Raw genomic sequence first — 26,074 nt, forward strand, 5'->3', positions numbered from 1 at the left:
ATGATAAATGTATGGATCAGGCAAAATTCCCAGGCAGAACCTCAATGGAAGTATCTTCAGCAGGGGCGCCACAGGTATCAGCAGAAAGAGAGGTTGGGGATGAATTTGCTAAAGCAGTGTCTTCCAGCCTGCTCCTAGGCTGGTGGCTGCCATTGGTCAAAATGGCGCCGGCCACCCTTTGCCCCTGCCATGTGACAGGGGCTACCGATGCCATTGGGAAGCCCCTGTCACATGGTAGGGAAAGGGACTGGCCAGCTCAATTTGACCAATGTCAACTGCCACCCAGGAGCAAGCGGACGCTCCCGGGTCCCCTGCTAGACCGCCAGAAGTTTTTGGTGAGTCCTGGGTGGGGGGGGGCCACTGATTGGGGGACTCAATAATGTAAATAATGGGAAAGGGTTGGGTGGGTTCTGTTTTTCTTTTTTAAACTTGCTTTTTTTTGTTCCCCCTCCCCCAAAAAAGATAGGAAAACCCCCCACAAAATTTAATGTTGTTTTTCCTATCATTTTTTTTTTAATTCCCAAAATGCAACGAAACAGGAAATATCATTGGCATTTCCTATTTCGTTGTAAATGAATGCCCACCCCTGCGTTTTCATTAATAGTAGTGGCATAATGACTGGTCTTTTATCTCTCTTTGAATGCAGATCATCACAATCTTGGCAAACTTGTCTGTTTTGGACCAGTCTGCTTCTGAAATCATCCAGGAAAATGGTATGTGTAGTATTGAATGCTTGTTTTTCAACACAGGGAGGATATTTTTCAATGGCGTTACTGCAGGCGGAAAAAGTGCTTTACTCACAGTAATGTCTTTTAGAAAATGTCCTGCTCTGTACGCAGATAAAAGTACATGCATGAGGCCTCTGCGTGTGTACTGTTACCCGCAGCGGGGGAAGGCGTTCCCGGGCGGGGCTGCGGAGAGCTTTGCACTTATGCGCGTAAACCTTTGAAGTTTCTAAAAAGTACGGACGTGAATGCTCTTGGAAGCACTAGGCACATGATGGAAATGCGTGCAGGGTAGTTTTTCTGGGTTAATTTCAAAGGCAAATGACACTCGTGTTTTCCCTTTCCTTTCGTGGGCTAAGAATAATTTTACATTTAAAAACCATGTCATTTCATGAAGCTGCCTTGTTCTTGTTTCTGAGAAAACATAGATTATTTCCAGCGCAATAGTTTGCGTTTCTTTCTCCTTTCGTCTCATGCTATGCCACTATGGGCAATTCAGAAATTTGTGAACATGAGCGCTGACCAGTTTTATCAAAACCTTTTGATGCTTCATTTTTCCAGAAATTGGCATTACCCAGGGATCTTTAGGATTATGCCTGTTTTCTTGCTTAATATTTCCAGTTACAAACCATTAAAGCCCTTATTTTCTTCTTTTGCATTGCTACCTCTCAGTACAGTGTGTGCGGGTAACAGATGAATGATTCCTGGCACCTGCTGCTTTGTTAGAGCTGCCTAATTAACAAGTTAAAAGAACATTTGTCATGAAAAAAGTGAAGATTGCACTTGCCTCCCTTGTTGTAAACTCGCAACAGTTTCACACAGAAACAATTACCTCTAGGCTTCTGAATTGTGATGTGATTTATTTGATTTCTGTGATGTAAAATGGTTTCCTGTGTTGAGGTAGAATAATATGGTAGCAAGTAATGGGGTATAATAAAGCTACTCGCACAAGGGAGTCAGTGGTTAACCACAACATACAATCTAATATACAAAAATGTGGAACCAAATTACTATTCAAAGAAAAGCCTGGTCTATTCAAAGAAAAGACCGGTTAGTGTCTAATTTCAAAGATACATAACGTCAAGGCTTGCTGACACCTTCATAGGCTTTTCTTTGAATAGTAATTTGGTTCCACATTTTTGTATATTAGATTGTATAATAAAGCTCCAATTATTCCCAGTTTGAAGACATTTTTCTTTTAAAATAACGTGTAAAATAAATAACGAGGATCGTAAGAAATTATTTTTAAGAATAAACAATGTTCCATGTTAAGAAACAACGCAGGTTGCTTTGCATTGCATGACTTTGAAAACTGACACATTTAAAATATAAAGGTGGAAATTTAAAAAATATATATATCTGTTTTAAAATTCCAAAAACACATATGAGAATACTGTCCAGTTTGGACCAGGGTAGAGAGAAGCTGTAGGGGAAGAGAAGACCATAGGCTCAGAAAAGGTGGTGGGTGCATGACGCAGTTTCTCTGTGGAGGTGGTGGAGACGAGGACCATATCAGATTTCAAGAAAATGTGAGACCAGCACAGGGGATATCTGAGAGACAGGGAGAGATTATAAAGCTGAACAGGAGATGTGGATGGACAGATTGGATAGGTCACAAAGAGGTTCATATTCAGCCACTGTGCAGCTCGGCTAGTTAGCTGGATAAACTTGGTTTCCCTTTGAAAATTAGGTACAAGGTAAGAAAGAACAAAGTAAGCAGGTGTTTAAATGTGGAACTACCCCTTAGAAAATTGTCTTCTCAGAGTACACACACGCACTGACCAAACATGCGAATACTTTTCCCTGTGGGAAAAAAGGGAAGGCCAGGGGCTGGCAAAGTACTCACCCTGGGGAATCCCCTGGTACCAGTAAAAGGAATCCATGGGCCTGTAAACCTCAAAGGGACTATAGAAATTGGCCTTTTAGTGAACAGAGTGATAATTTGGCGTCAACATTTTTTAGATGCCTAAAAAACACCATCTCCCTTTAATGACTCAATATTTCTGAAAATGTTGATATACCAGCATAATGGAACTAGAAATGAGCAATGTATCAATTACCTTGCTTTTCTTCTTGCTGGTTAGACTGTTACGATGAAAAATACATGGGAAGTATTCCTAAGGGTATTTATATCTCTATAATATAAGAAGTGACCTAATTCTCCTGCAATTTCTTCTGTGGCCACTGAAGAAATTGCATAATTAGCCTGTTGCTACATAATTTTCAACCTTCCACACAATCAACAGACCTGAAGCTTCACCACCTCCTAATTCAATCATCTGAAGAAAGCTAAAGGGTGCCAGCTGTCAGTTTCAGCTCTCTCTCTTCTCTGCTTCCTGTTTCTGACCCTCCCCTCATAAGTAGCCTGCATGTAAGAAGTTGCACTGTGCTTAAAAATCCAGCCCCTTCCTTCTTGTTGTTCCTCTTCCTCCTATCCTAAATGGAACGGGAGGGATTAAGTTAGAGTGGACAGAGAATGAAATCAGAATGTTTGATCCCTCAAAGATCTCTTATATCAAACCAAAGATGATTTTAGTATTGTTCCTAGATGGAGTGATGTTTCTTTAGGAGAATTAAATTTTTGTACAAAGGTTCTTGAACATGCATATGTGGCCAACAATACACCAGCTACCACTAGGAAGTGTTTTGGAAGTCTGCAACTGCTGGTGTCCTACTACTGGAAGGACATTGATTTCAATTCATACATGCCTTGAAGACTGTCACTACTGCTGACAAGTGGGTTAATTCAACCCCTTTTACTGTCTGTTACTATGTGTCCAATTAAGCACACATCTCTTTCTGTATAATTAACAGCATGACAAACTGCTAATGCTGAGAGCATTTTCATCATATAAGCTTATGCACTTGGAAAGACAATAAGATGTTTCTAAAAAAAAAAAAAATTAAGAATGGTTGCACTCTATTTCATTTCAAAACTAAAGTGACATTTCACAGGGCAAGGTTTGTAACATATGTTTTTGAAACAGAGTTGATTTTTGTACTTGGTAAATTTTGCATTTATGCATAGCTTATTGTATAAAGACAAACAATGTGGAAGGTTTTCTATAAAAAAAACTGGCTTTTTTTACATTGTCAGAGATGTGACTATGCAAAATCATGCGTATAACTGCTACAGAATTTTGAAAAGATCAAAAGATCAGCCACAGAATCTTGAAAAACTTGGGGGCTCTAAATATAAGACATAATCTTGGCCTCAGATCTGATAAATTCCAAAGCTGCGTCAATGGCTGAATATAGGGAGAGTTTTTGTCCAAAGTGTTTTTTTCTTATACGCCAAAATAAAATAAATAAATAATTTGTTCATCTCTGTCCCATGGAGATTTATGCTTTCTGAATTTCACAAAGTAGAAACACCTGGGAACGAATGAGTCCCAACGTTCAAAATTCTGCTGACAGTCAACAAGAAAAAGAGAGCCTGGTAAACTTTGAAAAGCCTACAAGTTTGAAATAAGAAATATATTTTTAAGATTTGCTCCTGAGAAAATGTTGTAAACAACAGGAAAATATTATGGTGATCCTGTAATCAGAAAATGTAAAACCAAGTTAGTAATAAAGAAAGACTGTTTTCAGGAATTGGCTCATTAAGCAGAAAAACAATTGGACAGTAACTTTCAAACCACCATATGGTCGCAAGTGTGCACACATTTGCTGGCGCGCGCCCAACACCCTGATTTTATAACATGCGCCAATTTAAGCGCATGTTATAAAATCGATTACCTGCGTGCACGATTTTACATCAGCGCACGAATCCCGTCTCGATCACATTAGGGGGGAATTTTAGTAGGTACGAGTGGCGACTCGATGCGCCAGTTTCCCTATTCCCTCCCAGTTCGCCCCTGTACAGGAGTGAACTTCCTAAACCCCCTACCTGACCCGCCTCTCTTTGACCCTACCAGCCCCGACCCCTCAAACCCCGCTGACTAGAGTTTTTTGTTTTAATACTTACTCACAGTCTGGAGCAGCAGCAGGTTACGTGGTTGTCCAATCCCGGCGTGCCCTTCCTCATGACACTGACTTGCTGGCGCTGTCCTGGTCCGCCCAAGTCCTGCCCCCTGCCCAGACCCCACCCCCACCCTTCCCCCCCAAACCTTCATTATTTGTGTACCGGGAGATACGTGTGTGGCTGTGAGCCTCTTAAAATATGTGTGGCTCAGTCACATGCGTATCTCCCGGATTTGCTGCGTGTAGGACTTTTAAAATTCACCCTTTAATAAGGAGCTGGACAGAGGTCAGTGCTTATAATTTCCTAGAGATTCTGCTGTGTTGGATGACTATGGGAAACAGTCTTCTATATGCACGACCTAATTTTTTTCCACATACCATACCATTGCATGGCAGATTTTGATTGGAAACATCTTCTGGCAATCATTGGAGGAAATATTAGGCATGGCCCTCACCAGCTCACAATGCAAAGCATTTTGAAATGTGTAGTCTTTAGTAGAAAAGAAGCTCCCCAACTCAAAATCCTTATACCTACTAAATAAAAAGAAGTGATAAACTCAAAATATCTGCAAGGAACGACTAGTGTTTGTTGCAAGTGATTTCTTGTTACACGTTATTGAATTGTAAAAGATCACTCAGTTCTCCTTATTAGTAAAATGCATCCTTCATTATAATATGACCTTTACTACTCTGGGTGACCTACTCTGGCCCTCGAGAGTTACAAACAGATCTGGTTTTCAGGATGACCGCTGTGAATATTCATGAGATACATCTGCATACCTTGGCACCTCTTTGAGGTCCTCCAGGACTGGAGTTGGGCACCTCTGGTAGAGGAGATGTTAACTTTTTTTTTTTTTTGCATATTTCAAGGTGTGCATGTGTTGGTGGAAATGTTGTTTGAGAAGCCATCGTCCAGGAGCCCGGGGGAAGTCGCCGCCTGTGAACGGGTTCAGCAAAAGTCCGCGGTGACGCTCGCGCGGTTGAGTCGCGATCCTGAAGTTGCACATGCAGCCATAAAGCTGAGCTGTAAGATTTTTTTTTACCCCGTTAGTAAAACTGGAAAAAAAAAAATAACTAGTGATTACCCTGTTATGTCACACCGGGGTAGAGGGTAGGATTAGGAACTGGATGATCCCGTCAGGGCTTTATTCTTTTAGATAAGTGAAAATCAAAGCTATAAGCCCACACATACAGTGCGGCAAAAACCAGGACTATATTGATTTGCCCTGAATAAAAGAAAAATGGAGACAGACCTAGGCAAACCTAGGAGACGGCACCGCCCGACTTCACTTCTCAGTGTATGGCCATCTCGCTGAACCAATGGGAAATGAGACCTTCTAGACCAGCTCTCAAGGTTCATTTAAATGATACAGAAATGGGCCAAGCCAATGGTTTCACAATGCCATTTCCATTGCTACACTTCTTCTCAAACATGTTATAATAAAAAAAGAAAAAAAAGGCACATGGTAATGGTGGTGCTTTCCTGATTTCTGATCCAATCATTTAACTGCATACTTTTTTTTTTTTTTTTTGCTGGTTGGGAGTCAGAAACACCACCCATGTGATATATTTAGGTACTGAGCGGGAAATGGAAAGGAAGGGAGGAGGAAGACTGGCATTGCATGGGTGAACCCTGCTGACACATGAGAGGCAGGGAAAGATTTGGTCTCCTCAGCCAGTAAAGGAGTTCAATAGCCTGCAAACTTATCTTAGGCAACTTAATAAGCAAAGAACATTGGGATAAAAGACAAAACTCCATTTTTTTTCAGTATTTCTTCTCTAGACTAGCATTTGACATATATGAAATAATGATATTTAGGGATGTGCATTTGTTTAAATGCAAAATGCAACTAATAAGGCTAATGTGTTTCATTTGGGGGCCTCACCTAGGGCACAGGCTGAGGTGCTAAGCAGGGGCCATGGCCCAGGCCCGAGCACGGGATCTGGCCTCCGGGTCGGGCCATGGTGTTGGGCCCAGGCATCAGGATCTGGCTTATGGATTGGGTTGCAGTGTGAGGTCTGGGTCTGAGCTGAGGGTCCCGGCCTCGAGACCTGGACTGGAGGCCGGGCCACGGCGTCGGGCCTAGGTCTGGGCTCCGGCCTAGGCTGAGGCCATGGTGACCTACCACAGCCTCGGCCTATGCAAGTCTGAGGCTTTGGCCTAGTCCTAGCCAGTGGATCCCCGCTGGCCTGGGTAAGGGGGGGGGGGGGCGACTTAGTTTTCATTTTTTGTTTCTTTTTTTTACTATTGTTTGATTCATTCTTTTTCACATGAATGAAACAAATCAAGCAATCCACAAATTGAAGTTTGTGGGAAAAATGCCTCCCGAAAACAAATTGAAAACAAAAGCAAATTTTTTTTCTCCTGCACATCCCTAATGACATTAGTATCAAAAAAATCCATGATGGTAATACTGAGGCTTAGCAAAAATTTCTTGCTTAATATTTTCAATTAGTTGGTTTCAGTGCTTTTCTACTGCTCTCAAACAATCAGCATCTGTTTATTCTGCAAAATTGGATTTAAAAAACCCAGGCAGGTCAAGAGCTGATGTAAAGCAGAATAACCACGAAAGACTGCAGAGGAAGAAAGAGTTTGGTGCCAGGCATGAGTCATCTAGGATCTCTGGATCCTTTCCACCTTCCACACAAGCAAACAATGATGCTGGCAGCTCTTTACGGGGCACATAAGGGAGACCCTCTACATCTAAATGAAGTAATGGCTTCAAAAACTGAATACATAAAATAGCACCATGCAGTTTACTTTGCTGACATCTACTGTCAAAACGGAGAACTAGAAAACACAAAGGGACTGCATCCTAACCATATTCTCCTTATGCTTAGGCATTCCTCGACTGATAGAACTCTGCAGATCACCTGCTGAGAGGAATAACAGTGATTCTGTTCTTGTTGCTTGTCTGGTAAGTGCAGTAAAGCTCCTGCTGTCATTAAATATATTTACCATCTACCTCTCTATATATATCTCTATCTACCTCTCTCTATATCTCTCTATATCTACCTCTCTCTCTATATATATCTATCTATCACCGACGTGATATCTTGATAAATGGTGGTATATAAAAACCAATAAATAAATAAATCTATATACATACAAACATGGATTTATTAGTTAATATTTTTTGTCTTGGACATTTTCCTCTTGCAGCTTCTGGGCTTCCAGTTCAATTGGTACACCTCAGGACTTTTATAATCTGGTCACCCTGAGATTGATGTGGATCAGTAGTGTTGGGTGCGATGCATATACACTTTCCCCTCTCCCCCGCCCTGGCAGACACTCTCCGTCTCTCACAGATGCACACAAGCACACACTCACTCTCACTCGTACACACACTCGTTTCTCACTGGCGACGCGCATTCATTGGCAAACGTTAAAACAAAAATCTCCATTTTCATTTCAACTGGTTTTTAAAACAAAAAAGCAGAACAGATGAAACTTCATATGTTTTTGATCATTTAGTTAAAAAAAACAAAAAAAAACCCCACCTAGAAATGCCATCACTGCTATCGCCTAGCGCTCCTCCCCATTCCCAGGCCATTTCCTGATCCTCCCCCACCCCTCCCCACCTTCTTGTTGAAAATTTCTGCATGGAGCAGGAGTGATCCCTGATTGTTCCTGCCCTACAGCTTCCTCTATAGCAAATGGCATCGGCAGACCAAAGCCCACACCGTTGTACGCTTTTGCTGTACAAACTGGCACTGGCCAGGCCCTGGTAGGGCCTTAGAGTGGGCTCTTTGTTTTTGGCTGCCAACTTTTTTTTGAATGTCAGTGTCAGCAGGGAAGGTTTTTTTTTTTTTTTTCCCCCTATTATCGAGTCCCATCTCCAGTCTGGCAGCTCTGTGCTGCCTTGGATCAGGAACGTCTCCTGGTCAGACAGCATCACCCTGGTGCAGCAGGAAGTGATCTTGTAGCAAGGATCGCTCTCCAAGTGATGCACTGTCCTCTCGCACCGAGGATAAATCTCCCAGGGCTACTGCCCAAGAGGGAAGGGTTAGGTCAGTCGTCATAGTTAGGGATAACCTTTACCTCCTCCTCTTGTGCCCCACTGGATTAACCCACTAATATAATTTTTATTTTTTTTTACAGTTTTGTAAGCCATTCAATTTGGAATTTAACAGTACCTTACACATTACTTAAATTTACTATTTATGGCTGGAATGTACGATAGCGAAAAACAGATTGACCGTCTTAAGTTTATTGCATTTCGTGAGGTTGGAGAAACCTTTATTATGAAAAAGTGGCTTGCCCAAAAATTGGGTCAAAGCGAAAGCTGGGTTTAGAGGATATGGGGCAAGACTGCTGGCTAGTGCTTTATGGAAATTTGATGAAGGTCAACCACTAAAATTGTCTCAAGGCGGCCAAAAAATTATTGAAAATTTCAGCAGCAAGCAGAAAAAAAAAAGCTGTTATCCTGCTTGTTTTAAAGCTGTTTTGCAAGCTAACAGCAGGCACGCCAATTATTTCTATTAATTATATGTTGTTTAATTCTGCTTTGAATGCTGATTAAAATGGTATATTGAATGTTTTTGTCACATTTCTGGTTGCTGCTGAAATGGGGTGGCAAAGGTTATGCAACACCCGGTAGATAGCTGGGTGGCTGGTGGATATGAGGACCACCTGGTAACATGCCTGCTTGGTGTGAAGGTGGCAGATCTCATGCGTCACCTACATAGGATTTTAGACAGTGTTGGGGAGAAGCTGGCTGTTGTGGAACACATGGGCACGTACCAACAACATCATAGGAAAATGTGGAAGGGAGGTTCTGGAAGCCAAATTTAGGATTTTAGGTAGAAAGCTGAAATCTACAACCTTCAGGGTAGCATTTTCTAAAATGCTCCCCGTTCCACATGCAGGTCCCCAGAGGCAGGCAGAGCTCCAGAGACTCAATGTATAGATGAGACTATGGTGCAGGGAAGGATTCAGTATTGTAAGGCATTGGCTTTTGGGGAAGGGGGTGCCTTTTCTGAAAGGATGGGCTTCACCTTAACCAGGGTGGAAACAGGTTGTTGGTGCTAACCTTTAAAAAGGAGATAGAACAGCTATTAAACTAGAACAAAAGGGAAAGCCGACAGTCGCTCAGCAGCGCATGGTTCGGAGGAAGGTTTAAGGATACTAATGAAACAGGAGAGTTAGGGCATCCAACAGAGAGGTTCCAATAAAAACAAAAGTAGTCCATGTGCATAGAAGTAAAGAACCACCTGAGTTAAGATTCCAAATTATCCCTGTCAATTGGAAAGCAGGTTGTTAATACAAACAAAAAACACACTTTGAAATGTCTGTACGCCAATGCCAGAAGTCTAAGAAGTAAGATGGGAGAGTTAGAGTGTATAGCGGTGAATGATAAGATAGACAAAGAAATGCTAAGAGAAATTGGGGAGGCTAACCAAGTTGGCAGTGCAGTAGTAATGGGAGATTTCAATTACCACAATATTGACTGGCTAAATGTAACATCAAGACATACTAGAGAGAAAAAGTTCCTGGATTAGAAGTCCATAAACTGTTATTAATCAAATTGACCGAGGGGTAGATTTAAAAGGCCCACGGGCGCGTCCATGCGTGCGCGGTTCCCGGCATGCGCATGTTATAAAATGCGATTCCCGCTCGCACGTGCACGCTGGATTTTAATGCCTGTGCTCGCACGAGCAGGTGGGTGGCCTCCTCCACGTGCGGGGGGTGGGGGGTGGATTTTAAAAGAACAGCACGGTGACATGATCGGGCCTTTGCCTAGTTCCCTCCGTCCGAGCCAATAAAGGAGTGGACTGGGAGGGAACTTCCCTAATCCTATTCTTCCTCCCTCTTCCCCGACCCCTAAACCTACCCTAGTTAGCCCCAATTTTTTTGTTTTTATACTTAATTCTCCTCTGGAGCAGAAGTAAACTCCGTGTGTGGGCAGCTGGCCAGCGCGCACTTCCCCCTGACAGTGTCTAATGGCCCTGTCCTGGCCTGCCCCCGTCCTGCCTAGACTCCGCCCCTTTCTTCAGGCCCGGCACTTCTGCCCGTATCGCGAGTAACTCGCATGGTCAGGCCCTTTCTAAAATGCGCTCGGCGCACACAGGGCCCAGCCACGCGTGTAACTCTCCACTATTTGTGCACATGGGCCTTTTAAAAATCGACTTAAGGGATAGCCACTGCTATTACTGGCATTAGGAGAATGGGATTTATTTAATGTTGGTGTACATGTCAGGTACTTATAGCCTGGTTTGTTGGAAACAGGATACTAGGCTTGATGGACTCTCGGTCTGACCCAGTATGAGAACTTATGTTCTTTTCATTTTTTAAATTTCATTTTTTGTTTCTAGTTTTTTTTTGTATTAAATAAATAAAACAATGAAATAAACAAATGAAACCCTCCATGAACTCCAAAAGAAAACAACACAAAAAAGATGTCTCTGCACACCTTTAAAATAAACTCTCACTGTCTCACACATACTCTCATGCTCCCACTCCCACATACTCTCCCCCCTTCTCAGATTTGAGGAGGTTTACAACATGAGAGATGTTGGTGGTTGAGTAAGTTATTGTAAGTAACACCCTCCTGATGAAGCCTTTTGTAGGGCTGCTTGTTGAGGTTTTCCTTTGGGTATTCATTATGGGATAGTTTCTTCATTTAAACCATTATGGATTATTGGATATGAAATATATTGATTCAAGTAGCTTTGATAATAAGGGGAGGGGACTAGTGTGATGAGGGTTTTTTCTTGTTTGTAATGAGGAGCTAAAAAAGTCACTTAGACGTTGATCTAAGTGATCCTTTTCTGTCGAGAGCAGTGTATTTTTTAATTTACTGTTTTTTCACTCATCGTCGCTTTTAGTATTTTTCAAAAATTATTTTTCATTTGTTTATTTTTTGATGTAATATAAGTAATAGAATAAGTTACTTGAATCCGTGATACCACTAAATTATTATTCAGTTTTATACCAGGCCATTTTTGTTGGTAATGTACTACCTTTAGCCATGAAAATGCCTTTGAAAATTACCCTCCTTATGATTGCAAGTTTAAAATATCCAGCCCTAGCAGTGTTCCAAAGTCTATTCTATGAAACTGCTGTTGTTGGTTCACAGAGAGTTTTGTCTTACTGCCTGTTGAACTTTATTGCTGTGGGGTGCCCCAGTTGTTCCATGCTTAGGAGCTGCAAACGTGCAGGAGTCACATTGAATTTGCTCTCCTGTTACAAATACAAGTCATAGCCCACACATTTAGCAGGACAAAAATATACAGCCCTGAAGGCATTTGAGGGATAGGTTTAAACCTTGGCTGGTCAACACTGGCTAGCCAAAGTTACTGGGATTATCTCTGGTCAGTCAAATGGTAGGTCTAAAGCAGACAATCCTCCCAGAGGATTTCCACTGGAGGGCAATGCCCCTTTGCCCTCCCCCCTCCCTCCCTGAGGCAGCCTAAGCTCAGGCCACTGCCATTTTCTTACATGGAAAATACTGATAATGGTGCTGGTCTCAGTCTGTCAGTGCCATTTACAACTGTAACGTCGGTGGGGCAGGAGCAGCCAGATTGTTCCAGTCCTGTGAAGAAAGACGACTTGGAGCAAGGAGAGCCAGGAAGCCTATGGGGTAGGAAGAAAGGGACAATCTGGAAGAATTATCCTGCAATGGGGATGACCTGATTTGGGGGGGGGGGGGGGGGTTTGTTTTCTTTTGATTTTTCTTTATTTTTTTTGTTTCGAAAAAGTAAAACAGAACCCTCCCCAAAATACCCCTGAAAAATGAAATGAAACAAAAAATGTGCATATCCCTATGTTTTAAGAAGCATTATCTTTTGCTACTGAGCTATGTTGCACACTTTTGCATCTCATCTCATCTCTTTAGGATAGACTTTGTGCAAACACTAACCCAAGCTGGTTTATGTGCATTAACAGTATTGTTAATGTGAGTTAATTGCTTGCAATAGATAGAGATATTTAATGCACATTGCTGTTTGTGTTTTTATTAATGCTCTTTAGTAGATTGGCCCCTATGTGGATGTTTTCATGCAACAAATATCTTTGGAACCCCTACTGAATTTTGTGGAATATAGACCACTGTGAATATTCACATTTTAGAATCTCCAGTACATCTCCAAAGACAAAAATGGCCTTTATTTCAATTCTGCCCAAGAACACAAAATGGAATGAAAGAAAAACAAAACAAAACAAGAACTGGCCACATTTACCACACTTCACCACAGAAATGATGTTGTTTCCAGTTTTGTAACTAAAATGGCCTGTGTCCCTTGCAGGCAGCCCTGCGCAGACTGGCAGTGATGTGCCCTGACGGCCTGGAGGAGTCGGATTTCCAGCAGCTCGTCAAACCCAGACTTGTGGATTCTTTTTTACTTTGCACCAACATGGAAGAGAGTTTTGTATGAGGGGCTAAAATTACCCTGTGGGATACCAGCAGGGAAGTCCGCTGCTTGCAGAAAGAAAAGGTTTCTAAAAAGCAGAGGTCAATGCTCAGTAGTGCAGAGAGCAGACAATTTATCTGGCTAAAACTGATAGCCAGATAAAAGGAAATGGATATTCAGAGGAGCGCCACTGATCAATGCTTCCTGCTGAATACAGCCAAGAAAGCCCTAGCCAGCTGGGTGAACTTATCCTGCTAACTTTACAACTGCTCTATGAGACAACCAGATTTAACCGGATAACTTATCTGACTGATTCACTAGCAGGTAGATTTGAAAAGCCCTGCGTGGGTATGCGCAGAAGTCGGGTTGGCACGCACTGCGTGGATTTTTATAAGGCGCGCGATTACGCGCGTATCCTCCTGGTACGTGCACAATTTTATTTTCTTGAAAAATGGGCGTGGCGGGGCATAGGCATTCCTGATTTTCCCAATGAGCCCAGTACATAAGTATTTACGCACACGAGCGTGCACAGAGGGTCCCTTATTGCGAAATTTTACTTCCTCTGTAGTTGGTGTGTAAGTAATGAAACTAAAAAAAAAGGAGGCTAGTTAGCTGGGTTTTAAGGTATGGGGGTAAAAGGGAGGCTCTTACAATAGGGTGGTTTGGAAGTCCTATCCCTTACCTGGGCGAACTGGGAACGAACTGGGAAAATGGCCAATTGCGTCAGCGCGCGTCCCTTATAAAATTCCCCAACTTACGCGCTAGAGGCGGCATTTGTGTGCACATCTATTATAAACCTGTGCACACGTGTGTGCACGTTTAGCTTATTTTATAACATGCGTGCATATATGTGTGTTATAAAATAGCTGTGTCCATGGGCGTGAGCTGGCAAACACATGCACATGTGCGCCGGTCTTAAAATTCACCTTTAAGGGTTTTCCCCATTGACACAAAATGGGTGAAAAGCCTTAATGAATCTGACCCTAAGTCTGATTACAGGATAAATTTTCTGGAGAACTTAACTCTGGCCCAGAACACACCCAGAATGCCTCCAACTTATCTAGTTAAATTTTATCCAGCTACATAGTTAACTAGATAAATCAGAGTCTTTCATAGCCACAGGAAATTTAAAACCCATGGGTTTGTCTGGTTTAGCTGGAGAAACTGAGTATTGACCTCAAAATTACTGGACTTACCGCATAATTTATTCTGAGATTCATAGAGATAAGAACAAAAGAAGGTAGAAGTATTTGTCTATCCTTTTGCAAATAATTGTCCTTTATCCTTGTTTTTTTCTGCAGTACAGAAATCAATGGTTGCATGTACCTTACCAAAGAGTACATTATTGTATAGATTATGGATGCACAATATATGGAAATGTTATTATTGTATGACTGATGAATTACTTGACTCGCATTTCTCCATTTGAAGTAATCCTTGATTGTACAATCGATATTTCTTTTCCATCAAATAATATTCTTTGTTATTGTATTTCTGTAAAATATTAACTGAACTCTGAAACATTTTGCATTTTGGTTCATATCTGTAAACTATGCAGGAATTGTAATCTTTAATTTCTGACTTTTTTTTTTTTTTTTTTTAACCTTTATCATCATATCATAAACTTGGTACTATAGTATTGCCTTTTTGGCAATAAAACCAGTGACAGATATAGCTTTGTGCCACCTTTGGACACTGCTGGTGCCACCTTCCCCCATCTCCAATTCCACCTCTCCCTGGACCTGTCTTCCTCTTCCCGGCTGCCGGTAGCTCTGAAGATAAGTAGCTTCCAGCGATGACTGTCGATTGGTTTTGGTGATGGCTGTAACAGAGGCTGCCTTTTCGGCCCAAATTTTGCTGCTCTAGGTACAAGCCTTGTAAGATCTGCGGGGAAATCTAGGCCTGGTTATAAAACAATCATCCAAATCAAGGATCTATGCAACAGTGAATCGAAAATTGGCAAAGGTACTTTGACACTTACAATGGATTATAAACTCATTGCTAAAGACTTTAATATGAAATATCCTTCAATGGAAGAGGGGAAGCCGGTTGAATTCAGATGTATTACATTAGCAGTAAAGATGTTTGCACTGCTTGTTATGAACTATAAATGACACTTGAGAAAGCCATATTTTATAGTTAAATAAAATGGTACTAAGGCATACAGTAAATATATTATATTAGCTGCATGCGTTCATGCTTACCTATGTATAGAGAATGTGTGTAGGTATAAACACTAGGACAAAGAGAAGTATGGTATATTTTATATGACCTCAAATTATTGTATAAAAATGTATTTCAAATTTGTATAATGATCCTTCCATAAATTGCACTTTCCATTTTTACTGTTGCTTCATCAATTTTTTGGACCTGTAGTTTCCTCCTACTGTTTTGGGTTTTCAGCTCAATTGCAACTGACCTCTAACCGTGGTATGGCTGAGTGAGCCTCCATTTGCAACGATTAAGTGTTTTTCTCCATTTTTTTTATGGAACTGTCACTGTTGTGTGAATAGGTGAGACTTTCTCCTGCTAGAGGATATGAATGCCACCCTTAGAGCATCCCCAAACCGCCTGAGGATCGGAGTCCTAGACCAGGAATTAAACCCATGTCTCCTGCATGGCCACTGACCCACCACATCTGCCCTGTTTCCTTGTTTTGATGCTTATGGAAGTTATTTCTAGCAAGCTTTAAAGTATGCTTTTCTTTCTTTTTTTTGGAACCACGAGCTTTCATTGGCAACTAATCGATTTCAAAGCCCACATTAAAGCCCTTCTTAAGGGAGGCTTTTACAAGCTTCACATCATGAAAAAGCTAAAACCACTACTCCACACACAAGATTTCCGTCTAGTCTTGCAGACCACTATCCTTTCCAAAGTGGATTACTGCAATTCCCTCCTCCTTGGCCTTCCAGAGTCGACCATCAAACCCCTACAAATCCTGCAGAACGCCATGGCAAGAATCCTAACGAACACACGAAAAAGAGACCACATCACCCCCATACTGAAGGACCTTCACTGGTTACCCATTTCTTTCCGCATACAGTATAAAACCCTCACCATACTACACAACCTCCTCTACAAACCCAACCCCTGGCTCAAGGACTCACCCCACTTCCGCATAACCAACCGTCCTACCAGATCCTCCCACGCAGGTACCCTACATACCCCCTCCCTCAAAATCGCCCATCTCACCTCCACGAGAGAAAGGGCCTTTACCATAGCGGGCCCTTCACTCTGGAATACTCTCCCTACCTTTCTCCGCCTTGAACCCTGCCTGGCCACCTTCAAAAAAGGCATAAAAACGTGGCTCTTCAGAAAGGCCTACCCGGAAACCAACCAAACCTAAACATTTCCACATAATCTACCCCGAATCCAACCAATCCTATACATTCCCACATAATCCCCCCCCCCACTCAGATTCCCAGCCTCCATCCCCCCACCCCACCCGCCCTTTCCCCCCCCCCCTCCTAAGGCTTTCCCTTCTTTCCCCCTCCTTAGGCTTTTCCCCCCCTCCCAAGGCTTTCCCTTTCGCCTCTCCTTGCCCGCCCTTCCCCTTTTATCTTCCTACAATTTTACAAAATTGTTCAATTTAGTCCGATATAATCAATCCTATGCTAATTGTCACTAATGTAAATATTCCTTTTTCTGTAAATAAGTTCCTTTTATTTCTTATGTTAACGGTTGTTTTTTATACTCTCACTCATGCTACCTATCTTTCCCTCTTTTCTTCCTGTCTCCCTTCCCCCCCCCCCCCCCCCCTTTCTTGCCTGCTCCCATCCCCTGGCCCCCTGTTCATTGTAATTTCCTCCTTTAACTGAGTTACTTGTAAACCGGCGTGATGTGCTCCACGAACGTCGGTATATTAAAAGTTGTTAAATAAATAAATAAATAAATAATTGGATATTAACCCTCACCCCATTTTATATGTCCTTCCCAATTATGTTTAGTCCATTCACTTCAGTGATAGTCCTGGTTCGGGGACCTTGCATCAGGACTCCTTCTGGAACCCTGCAATCATAGGCCCTGAATCCAGTGACCTTGAATCCCTGCCCCCTAGTAGTATGAATGCTGCCTCAGTAGCATTCCCAGTCCTGGCTGACCTGGGAAGAAGACTCAACCCTAGGGATCAAACCGGGGATCTAACACAGGGCAATGCCCAGTACTTTGCTTCTTAGAGATGAACCTTGGTGCTGTCTGTTGCTTTTAACTATTTGTGATTTGACCCATCCTAAATGTAATAAATGGATATTTAGTGGTATTTTAAGTTTTGAAAGTAAAAAAATTTCCATGCATTCAAAATTTGAAGCTTTGGAAGTCAAGACAAGGTCACAAAATTTCAAGAAAAAAAATGTGTAGAAGAAATGAAGGTTTAACGAAGTTGCATATACCAACTTGTTCTGTTCAAATTCTAGAGAATTCAATTGGATTCAAACAGATCTCCAAGAAGAATTTTGCTGACACTTGAAACAGGCCTTCTGAATACAAAAGCTAAGGTGCCATTGTTCCTTCTACATGTACTTTCATTTGAAATTGAAAAATGGTAAATTTCTGGCACAATTAAAGAGGGTCTTTTATAAGATGGTTCACCATTGTAGTTTAATGACAAAAATGAGAGCGTTAAAGAACACAAGACATAATAATTTTTATAACTGCAACTAGCTTTTCTATTGCCTTCTAAGTCTTTATGATTCACAGTTGTAGCTTACTGCCACCACCTCCCCACAAAATAAAAATATTATTCTTTTGTTCATTATTCCATCTGGGTGAGTCATTTGGCTTTTAATATTGTAGGAGGATCAAGAAATACTGAACAGTGGTGACTCACTTGAAACAAATACATCAGTCTCTGAGAAACCAAATGCCATGTCCTCCAAAGGAGGTATCCCATTAAGCTAGCAAATCATAAAGTAAGTAAATTTCTTCAACAAAATTAGTTCTAGTAGATGGATAACTCTTTTGGCATACTGTATGCAAGAAAGTCAAAGCAGTGAAAAGCACTTATGGATATCAATTTGTTAGATTTGATATGATGCCAACCGTAGATTCAACCTCATAGTAAAAATGGCCACAGGACCCACACATAGCTCTTTTTTTTAAACGTTTTTACAAAGTGCTAATATTATACATGGTACTGTACAAAACGTCTGGGAATCAAGTAAGAGGAAAACTAAGAAAAAAAGAAAGTAAAATATTTTCTTGACAAAACCCTAGGGAGGGTAATTTTACAATTACACTCCTACAGGCGGATTTTCAAAGGAATTACGCCCTTAAACGTAACATGTTATTGTAGCAGTTTTCAAAAGCCATTTATGCACGTAACGTGCACTTACCCAAGTAAATCCTATGGACAATTCAATGGCATATATTTTTAAAAGCCCACTTACAAGAGTAAAGTGTATTTACACGTTTAAAACTCAATTTTATATGCGTAAATGCTTTTGAAAATCAGGCTCAAAGATTTGAAGCCAGTGGATATCTTTAACCCGCATGCTTTAGGATAAATGTTCTAAGAAGACTTCTGCGCCTAAGTTCGTATTGGAAATTTATGGGTTCACCAGATATGTGCGCGAAGTGCTGTGTCTGTGAACCCTTGGGCTAGGGTGAGATTGGCTGGAGCAATGCATATTCCCCACTTCCAGCAGGTGGACCTGGGCAAAACAGAGACCAATCAGTCTGGAGCTTCACCTTTACCAGCCCATGTTCCCTTCAGGTTGAGCCTTTGGCTTCCAGGGCCAATAGGACTTAGGTGACTGGGGACGTGGTCTAAAGCCAAGTTATGGTTGAGGGCAGGTGGTGATCAGGTGTATTAAGAGTTTAGGTAACGGTCAAACTGGGTATGCTTCTGAGGGAGATAAAGGTGGACAGATAGGGCTGGAACAGGCTGGACACAACATACTACAGAATGTAGGAGGTCCTGAGGCAGGGTCATGGAGAGAGCTGCCCTTATATAGGGCACTAACAGTGATGTCATCAGTAGGGGCCTTGGGGACTTTCCCACCTCAGTCCCTTTAAATGATCCACAGCTGGGCATGCGCACGCCTAAAGGGAAGCAGTGGGAGCTGGCAGCGTCCTGCTGCATGGTGCCCAGTGCCTCCTGCCAGAGGAGATGTCGGCGGTGTCCCGCTGCGCCGAAGGGACGAGTGGCCAGCCTGGCTGCGAAGGTAAGAGCAGCAGCTTGTGGAAGCAGCCCGCGGGCCACTGAATGCAACATGAACATTCGTGTACAAAGTTACACGGGCTCCTGAGGGACCCAATGGAGACAATTTTCCTCTAGCAACTAAGGATGGGAAGAGGATATGCGAGAATGGACCCAAGACCATGGAACAGTCATGAGATTTATCTCAAGGCTAATATAGAATAGTTTCAAATTCCTGTAATTAAAAATAATTAAAGATTTTTTCTTAAGATGCAATAATATAACTATTATATATTTGCTGCAATAATATAACTATTACTAAGTTAGTATTTGTAAAACATGTCACTTGACAAAGCAGACATAGTGAAATTATATTGCAATCTATTGCGGGAGATGTACTAATTTATACATGCAATTGCTTTTTTTTTTTTTTAATATATATTAATGGAAGGAGGAGTCTAAAATCCCCAGCACATTATTTCTTTCCATATTTCTTCCCATATTATTTGATTCAATTTTATAATATCAAAATTCAGATATACTTAATATATTCATAACAGTTCTATCAGAGTACTTGATCATTTTTATCTCCTTTTGCAAAAAGAATTTTCAATTTCAGATTGAGCGCAGGGAGCTCAAGTGAAGATCATACAGTGACCTGAACCAGTGACTTCAGCTATGCTCCAACCACAAAGCTAATTTTATCAACTCCTGCAAAGCCAAAACAGAAAACTAGGTTCTATAGTGGGGCCATGCTGAGAATAATTACAAGCGGTGTATCAAAGTACAGAAAAGTTTTAGAATGGTGATTTTATTTGAAAAATAATAATAATAAAAAATGTTATACCTCCAGCAAACCCAGAAAATATGCATCAAGTACAGTCTCTGCTTTTCTCTAACACCTTTGCACAATTAATGAAAATCTCAGTCCCGGCAGAAGATGGACATGCTCCTTTAACATGAGAGATGCCACACGCTAAACCAGGAGCTTACAGATGTGATGTTAAGTCATTGGCAATAAAAATGCACCATTTTCTTCTGTGTCCTTGTGCTGATGAACATGTTTTCATCTGATCGATTTCAGACAGACAGTCTTTGCACCTAAACCTCTTCTCCACTATGCACCAACTTGTTACATGTATTGCTTAATGTACTTCTGTTAAACAGGTGCTGGCAATTTGTAAAGAAAAAATTGGCCACTGTTAGAAGAGAAGGCATTTTTTAAGTTAAAAAAAAAAAATCTCAGTTTTGGCCCTAGCTGTGTCCTTCTCCCAAGGTACTAGAACCTACTTTATGCAGAGTCAACTGTAGTTAATGGAACAATCAATCACAATATACAGATAAAGCTATAGCATTTGAAGAGGTATGCATATAGATATCCAATCATCTTCTTGTTACTTGAGTTAATGCTTCGTCACCTTAGTCTCTGGACACATTTAGCTGTGATCAATGTCTTCATGCAAATAGCCAGTAGATATTCTAATTTTAACCAAAAACTTCTCAAGAGTCTTCTTTTCCCTTTCTACCTGGGAGCAGCTTATATTAGCAGTTCTCTGGATGACTTGGATTTGACGGGCGTACCTGTTCTCTTCCCCGCGATTTACGACCCTTGCCCATTGGAGGGCCATAGTGTCTTCTACCTTTTTGATAGAAATTTTCTTCACCTTTTGTTGGTTCATGTTAGAGTCGTCCAAAAAGAGGCAGCGAACAAATGAAATATCCTTTCTTCCAGCGTTTTTGGAAGCTTATAGCTGTGTCTAAATGATACTGCAGTATCCTTCTGGAAGACCCAAAGTTAATAATATATCAAACAATTCGTGCCTCACTGATCACATTCTTCCCCTGCTGTGCCATTCCTTCAATGACTTTATGAAGTATTGCATGGCAGACATGAAACCAATTTTAATTTTTAACTTTTTTAATCACTGGTGACTGTAAGAGAATAATGTGGGCACATACATAGGACACAGGAAAATGCATATGCTTTTCTCTCTGAATAGATTTCCAACTACTTGTCTCCTGTAGAATTTTTAAATGTTCTAATTTTGAAAACTAATAATACAATTGCACTACCAAAATCAACTCCCTGCATAAAAGAAACAATAAACATATGTAACTAATGGCATTAGTTGCTATAATAAATGAAAAGCAATGCAATCTCCTTCCTCCAAACTATGACCTCATCAGCTTTGCAAAAGTTGGTCCCTTTTAACCTCTATTTCAAATGCTTTTTTATTTTTTTTGCCATTAGAAATGTATTGGTTTTATAGAACAAGAAATATTGATACATTTGTAAATTTTCTTTTTATAAATTAATTTGCACTTTGGTGCCAAGAATAATGATTTGTAATAGGGGAAGTAATTTAAGCAAAAACATTGAAATTTATATTGAAAGCCAAACCCTCAAAGAAATGTATCCCTTAGACAAAATTCAAGAAAGGAAGATAGAGGTCACAAAATGATTAATAATCAAAACAAATATTACAACCTGTAATTCAATATTACTACTTGGTCATTTCTGCTATTAACTTGATCATATTACATCCCACTCCCAAGTGGGCAGGAATTCAGAAAACAGAAGATTCAGCCACTTTGATCTGCAGTTTATCAGATAGAAAACTCCTCAATTGCTGGAGTTAATACCCCCCCCCCCCTAAAAAAAAAAAAAAAAAAAGCAAAACAGTTTCCTCTGATGTGTCACTAGGGAAACCTTACAACAAACATTACTGCTTACAAAGATGCAACATCCTGGTGTGTGGCTAGGATGAGTTTCTTTTTCCATGAGTGATCTTTGAAATGATCTTTGATCTTATTCCCCAGAAAGGTAACATCTCTAATTCTAAAGAAAAGCCTTAAGGCCCAGTCTCTATCCCTCTCCAACATACATGTGGACCACCAAGGTAGCCCTGGTAATCTCCTTCTCCAAATAAATTTCCAAAAATTGTTAGTTCCAAACTGTCATTCGATAAAACATTATCCACCAGCTCTTCCTCAATAACTCCTCACCATTTATTTGTTGATTGAACAGTTTCTGCTGGAATCTTCAAATAAATCTTTTTATCATAACTCTAGATTGGATATGCTTAGATCTAGGTAAAGTTGTAAATCTGGGATTAAATGAATAGTTATGTTTACTCTGTTTATTGCAACATTTTCCAACGACACAACAGTCAATACAAGCCAGGGCGTACATTCTCCAAGATCTCTGCTTTTTCTCTCCAAGGTGTTTGCCATATTATCTTTAATCATGTCCATATTAATAGTTTGAAGAGACTAAAGTTGAACTTCCACAGTTTCAAGTCATTAATTATGGTCCATCTAAATCTGAGCCTGAGACTTCAAATCAAGAGTTGAGAGTAGAAAAATTATCCACACAACCAGAAATGGATAGATCAAGACGTAGAATGGCAGCCATGTGCCTTCATACACTGCTACCATTATTTCATGTGCCTTCCTTAGACTCTATTTATGCTGCTATTCTATATATCTTGTATTTTTTTGATCTGTCGTAACATGCTTTGAATGCTCTTGAAGGGAAAAGTGTTAAATAGACAGTGTTGATTAACAGAAGCAGACCCCAGGGAAAAGGCGTAAAATCACTCACCTCCTCTGCCTCCACCATTGAGATTTGTTAGTGGCTCCTTGAACAAGCAAAAACAGCAGGGGAGTTCCACGCTCTTATCCCCACAGGATTTGTTTATTTATTTATTTGATTTATATTCTGCCTTTTGGCAGTTCAGACTGGATTGAATTCAGATACTGTAGGTATTTTCCTATCCCTAGAGGGTTTACAATCTAAGGGCCCTCATTTACTAAGCATTTTTCCCATAGACATAGAGAAGCAGATATTCAGCGTGACTTAGGTGGATAAGCGGTAACCTCTGAATACCAGGCTAACATTCAGAGGCTGCCACTTATAGAGCTAAGTAGTTAGCCAGATATCCAGTGGGTGAGCAATGGGTGGATTGCATTGGCGCTACTAACAAATGCATATGTAGTGATATTCATTCTTATCTAGTTAATTGGATAAGTTAGACCTGCCATAGAGCAGGCCTAATTTACAGGGTCATTCATCATTTTGCGCTAAGCCATTAATGCATGTGATAACTGTCTATCGCAAATCGTGTATGCAAATTAAAAATTTATTATTAAACAGGGAGGAGTTTGGGGGGGTTAGGGAGATTTGGAGTTGCCAAAGCTCTGCGCAGGAAATAACTATACCTTTTCTCAGGGCGCTATGGGGGCGACGGACTAGCGTGGCCAATATCACCACAGCCAGCTGCTCATTTGCCTCCCCACGCCCCTTTTTCTACCCCAGGCAATCATTTTGCTACAATTATAGCAAAATGATGAATCAAGGCCTTTGACAGATATAACTTTTCATGAAGACTGTAATCTGTAAACACCTGTATTTATTATAAGAATTTGTATTTACTATTTATATTTATTATTTAGCCATTAACATTGTTCTGTTACCACTTGGTACTATTTCTCTCCTTTACCTCAAACTCTAAGTTCATACTAAGTTAGCCATGTTATTTATACCCAATTGTTGGATGTAATTGTATATTTGTTTAATTGTTCAATCTGTTTGATGTAATTTTCTGTTCCTTGTTCTGTGTAAACCGAAGTGGTATGCACAAGTGCATGAACTCCGGTATATAAAAGCCTTTAAATAAAATAAATAAATAAACTTATCCGGCTAAGTAGTGATTTTTGAAGGAATATTCAGCAGCATAGCCATGCTGCTGAATGTCCCAGGTAAGTTAGTCGGTCAAGTCTTATCTGGCTAACTTAGCTAAACATTTTGCTTTGAATATCTACCTCAAAATGGTAGAGAAGCCTTAGTAAAGCAGGCCCTAATTTTGCACCTGTGACAATGGAGAGTAAAATGACTTGCCCACAGTCACAAGGAATCCTTAGTGCCTCAGAAAATCCTGAAAATTTTGAAGGTTTTTTTTTTGATTTGGCAAATAGCAGGTGCTATTAGCATACATTATTTGTCAAGAAATGTAACACAAAACATATTCCATCCTCCTATAGTCTCCCACTGCCGTACCCCTTTTCTGTTGGTGCCAAGGTGTTTTACGGCCCCTTTCACACTGAGAGAGCTGCAGAAGGGGTAAGAGTATTGCAGGGGGGCCATGGGGGGGACGGACAGTTTTTAAAAAAAAAAAAATTTTAATATTTACTTTGATTTGGCAAATGAACTGAACCAAAATAAACATTAAATAAATTGAATCCCAAAACTCTTCCCCCCTCCAAAAAAAGAAAAAAAAAAAGAAATGCTATGAAAATCTTCATATTGCACATCCCTAGTGTTCAGGCACCTTTCTTTATAGGGTAATTCTTTCTATCTCAATTTATTTTAAAAAGACAGCATGCTACAGTACGAGCTGGCACAGTACATGGTACTCTAGAGGGAAAAAATCCAAAAATAGGAACCTGTGTCGGGATTTTGGATAGGAGTACTAAGTTTATGCTTTCGCTCTATTGTCTGGTGTGTCTGGCCAAGACTTAGGGCTTTATGAACTAATGTGTTAGAATCAAACTTTGAACCAATACAAATCTCATAAAACCTTATCATATTTATAGAAGAAGAAAAACTATTTGTCTTTGGTGACTGCAACAGCTACATCATCATCAACTATTGTGCCATCTGCTGTGCTTTTAGAAGCTTAAGGCTTTTATTGTCTGGCTTTATACTTGCATATAGATTCCCGAACCAGGAAAACCTTTGCAAGTTCGTTAAATGAATCGCTGGTTGGCTACAGAGTTGCCAGTCAGCACAACCACTTAACCCCAGAGCAGGCATGGAGATTTGGTCCTGCTTTTTAGTAGGGAAATCAGAATTACAAGCTCATGCGTGCAAGTGGGTAAAAATCAGGGCTGGAACAGCCTGCCGGTAAAAAAGCTAGAGCAAACCGGCAACACTCGTCCCCCGTCGCCAACTGATTAGTAACTGATCACGTGCCACCCCACTGCAGAAAACGGGTTACCTCTTCACAGGGGCTTAGTTCACTGTATCCGGGTGCATTCTTACCTCACCTCGGACCTCTCTCAGTTCTGAAACGTTTTAGTTGTGCTTGCAGATTTGCGGTGAGAGGTGGCGACATCTGCTGGACACTCACACACAGCAGAGGTCCTAAGGATCTGAGGTGTTCCAGCATTTCCTCATCAGAACATAGGGAGATAGGGAGGAAATTTAAAAAAAAAGAAAAGAAAAGGCATTTCCGCAGGTAAAGCATAAATGGCCCTTTCTAAAACTGCACCCCCCCTCCACCGGATAACGCGGGCAGAGGTATACGCAAGAGACCCGGACGCGCTCGCTTTTACCTGCGTTCGGGAGGAGTCATCCCTGGGGCAGGGTCGGGGGCAGAGTTTTCAATTACCTGTGCACGTTTTGTTTTCGGGGAGAGGAGAATTTTCACAAGGATTTACGTACATAAACCCCCAGTTTAAGAGAGTGAAAATGCTTCTGAAAATAAATCAGGGGCCCGTGCATATAAAAGTATTGCTCATGACTCGGTTTCATGCCCCTTGTAGGCACTGCGCAGAGGGGTGAGGTTATTGTGGAGTAGGCACTCCTGCACATAAAGGTGATATTCTAAGGTGTTCTGAGCATAAAAATGATATATACATGCCTAATTAGCACGTTCACGTGTATATGCAAATGATGATGCTCCTTAAGCAGCTGGAATACTAGAGAATAGTCTCCCAGAGCATATTTCATCTTCCCCTTGAAGAGCACATTATTAACTCTTCCAATGCTTCTACCAGAACCTGCACAGAAAGATTCTACTAACTCCTCTCTTAACTTATGTTTCATCATGTTTTAACATTTGGATTATGTAAACCGTTGTGATGGTGAAACCGAACCATGGTATATAAAACTCGT

The 26,074-nt window shown here is 40.9% G+C and overlaps 1 protein-coding gene across 1 annotated transcript in view; it reads left to right on the forward strand.

Moving 5' to 3' along the window:
- LOC115079198 (protein inscuteable homolog) overlaps window positions 1-15,383 on the forward strand; it is a gene marked incomplete at its 5' end in the record, with an annotated part of 94,999 nt that extends 79,616 nt beyond the window's left edge. The window contains 4 exon segments of the mRNA XM_029582453.1: window positions 647-713; window positions 5,559-5,714; window positions 7,530-7,606; window positions 12,936-15,383. Coding sequence (XP_029438313.1) covers window positions 647-713; window positions 5,559-5,714; window positions 7,530-7,606; window positions 12,936-13,064 — 429 coding nt within the window.
- Between the last annotated feature and the right edge of the window lie 10,691 nt (window positions 15,384-26,074).

The sequence above is a fragment of the Rhinatrema bivittatum genome, chromosome 17 (assembly GCF_901001135.1).
Source record: "Rhinatrema bivittatum chromosome 17, aRhiBiv1.1, whole genome shotgun sequence".
Classification (NCBI taxonomy): Eukaryota; Metazoa; Chordata; class Amphibia; order Gymnophiona; family Rhinatrematidae; genus Rhinatrema; species Rhinatrema bivittatum.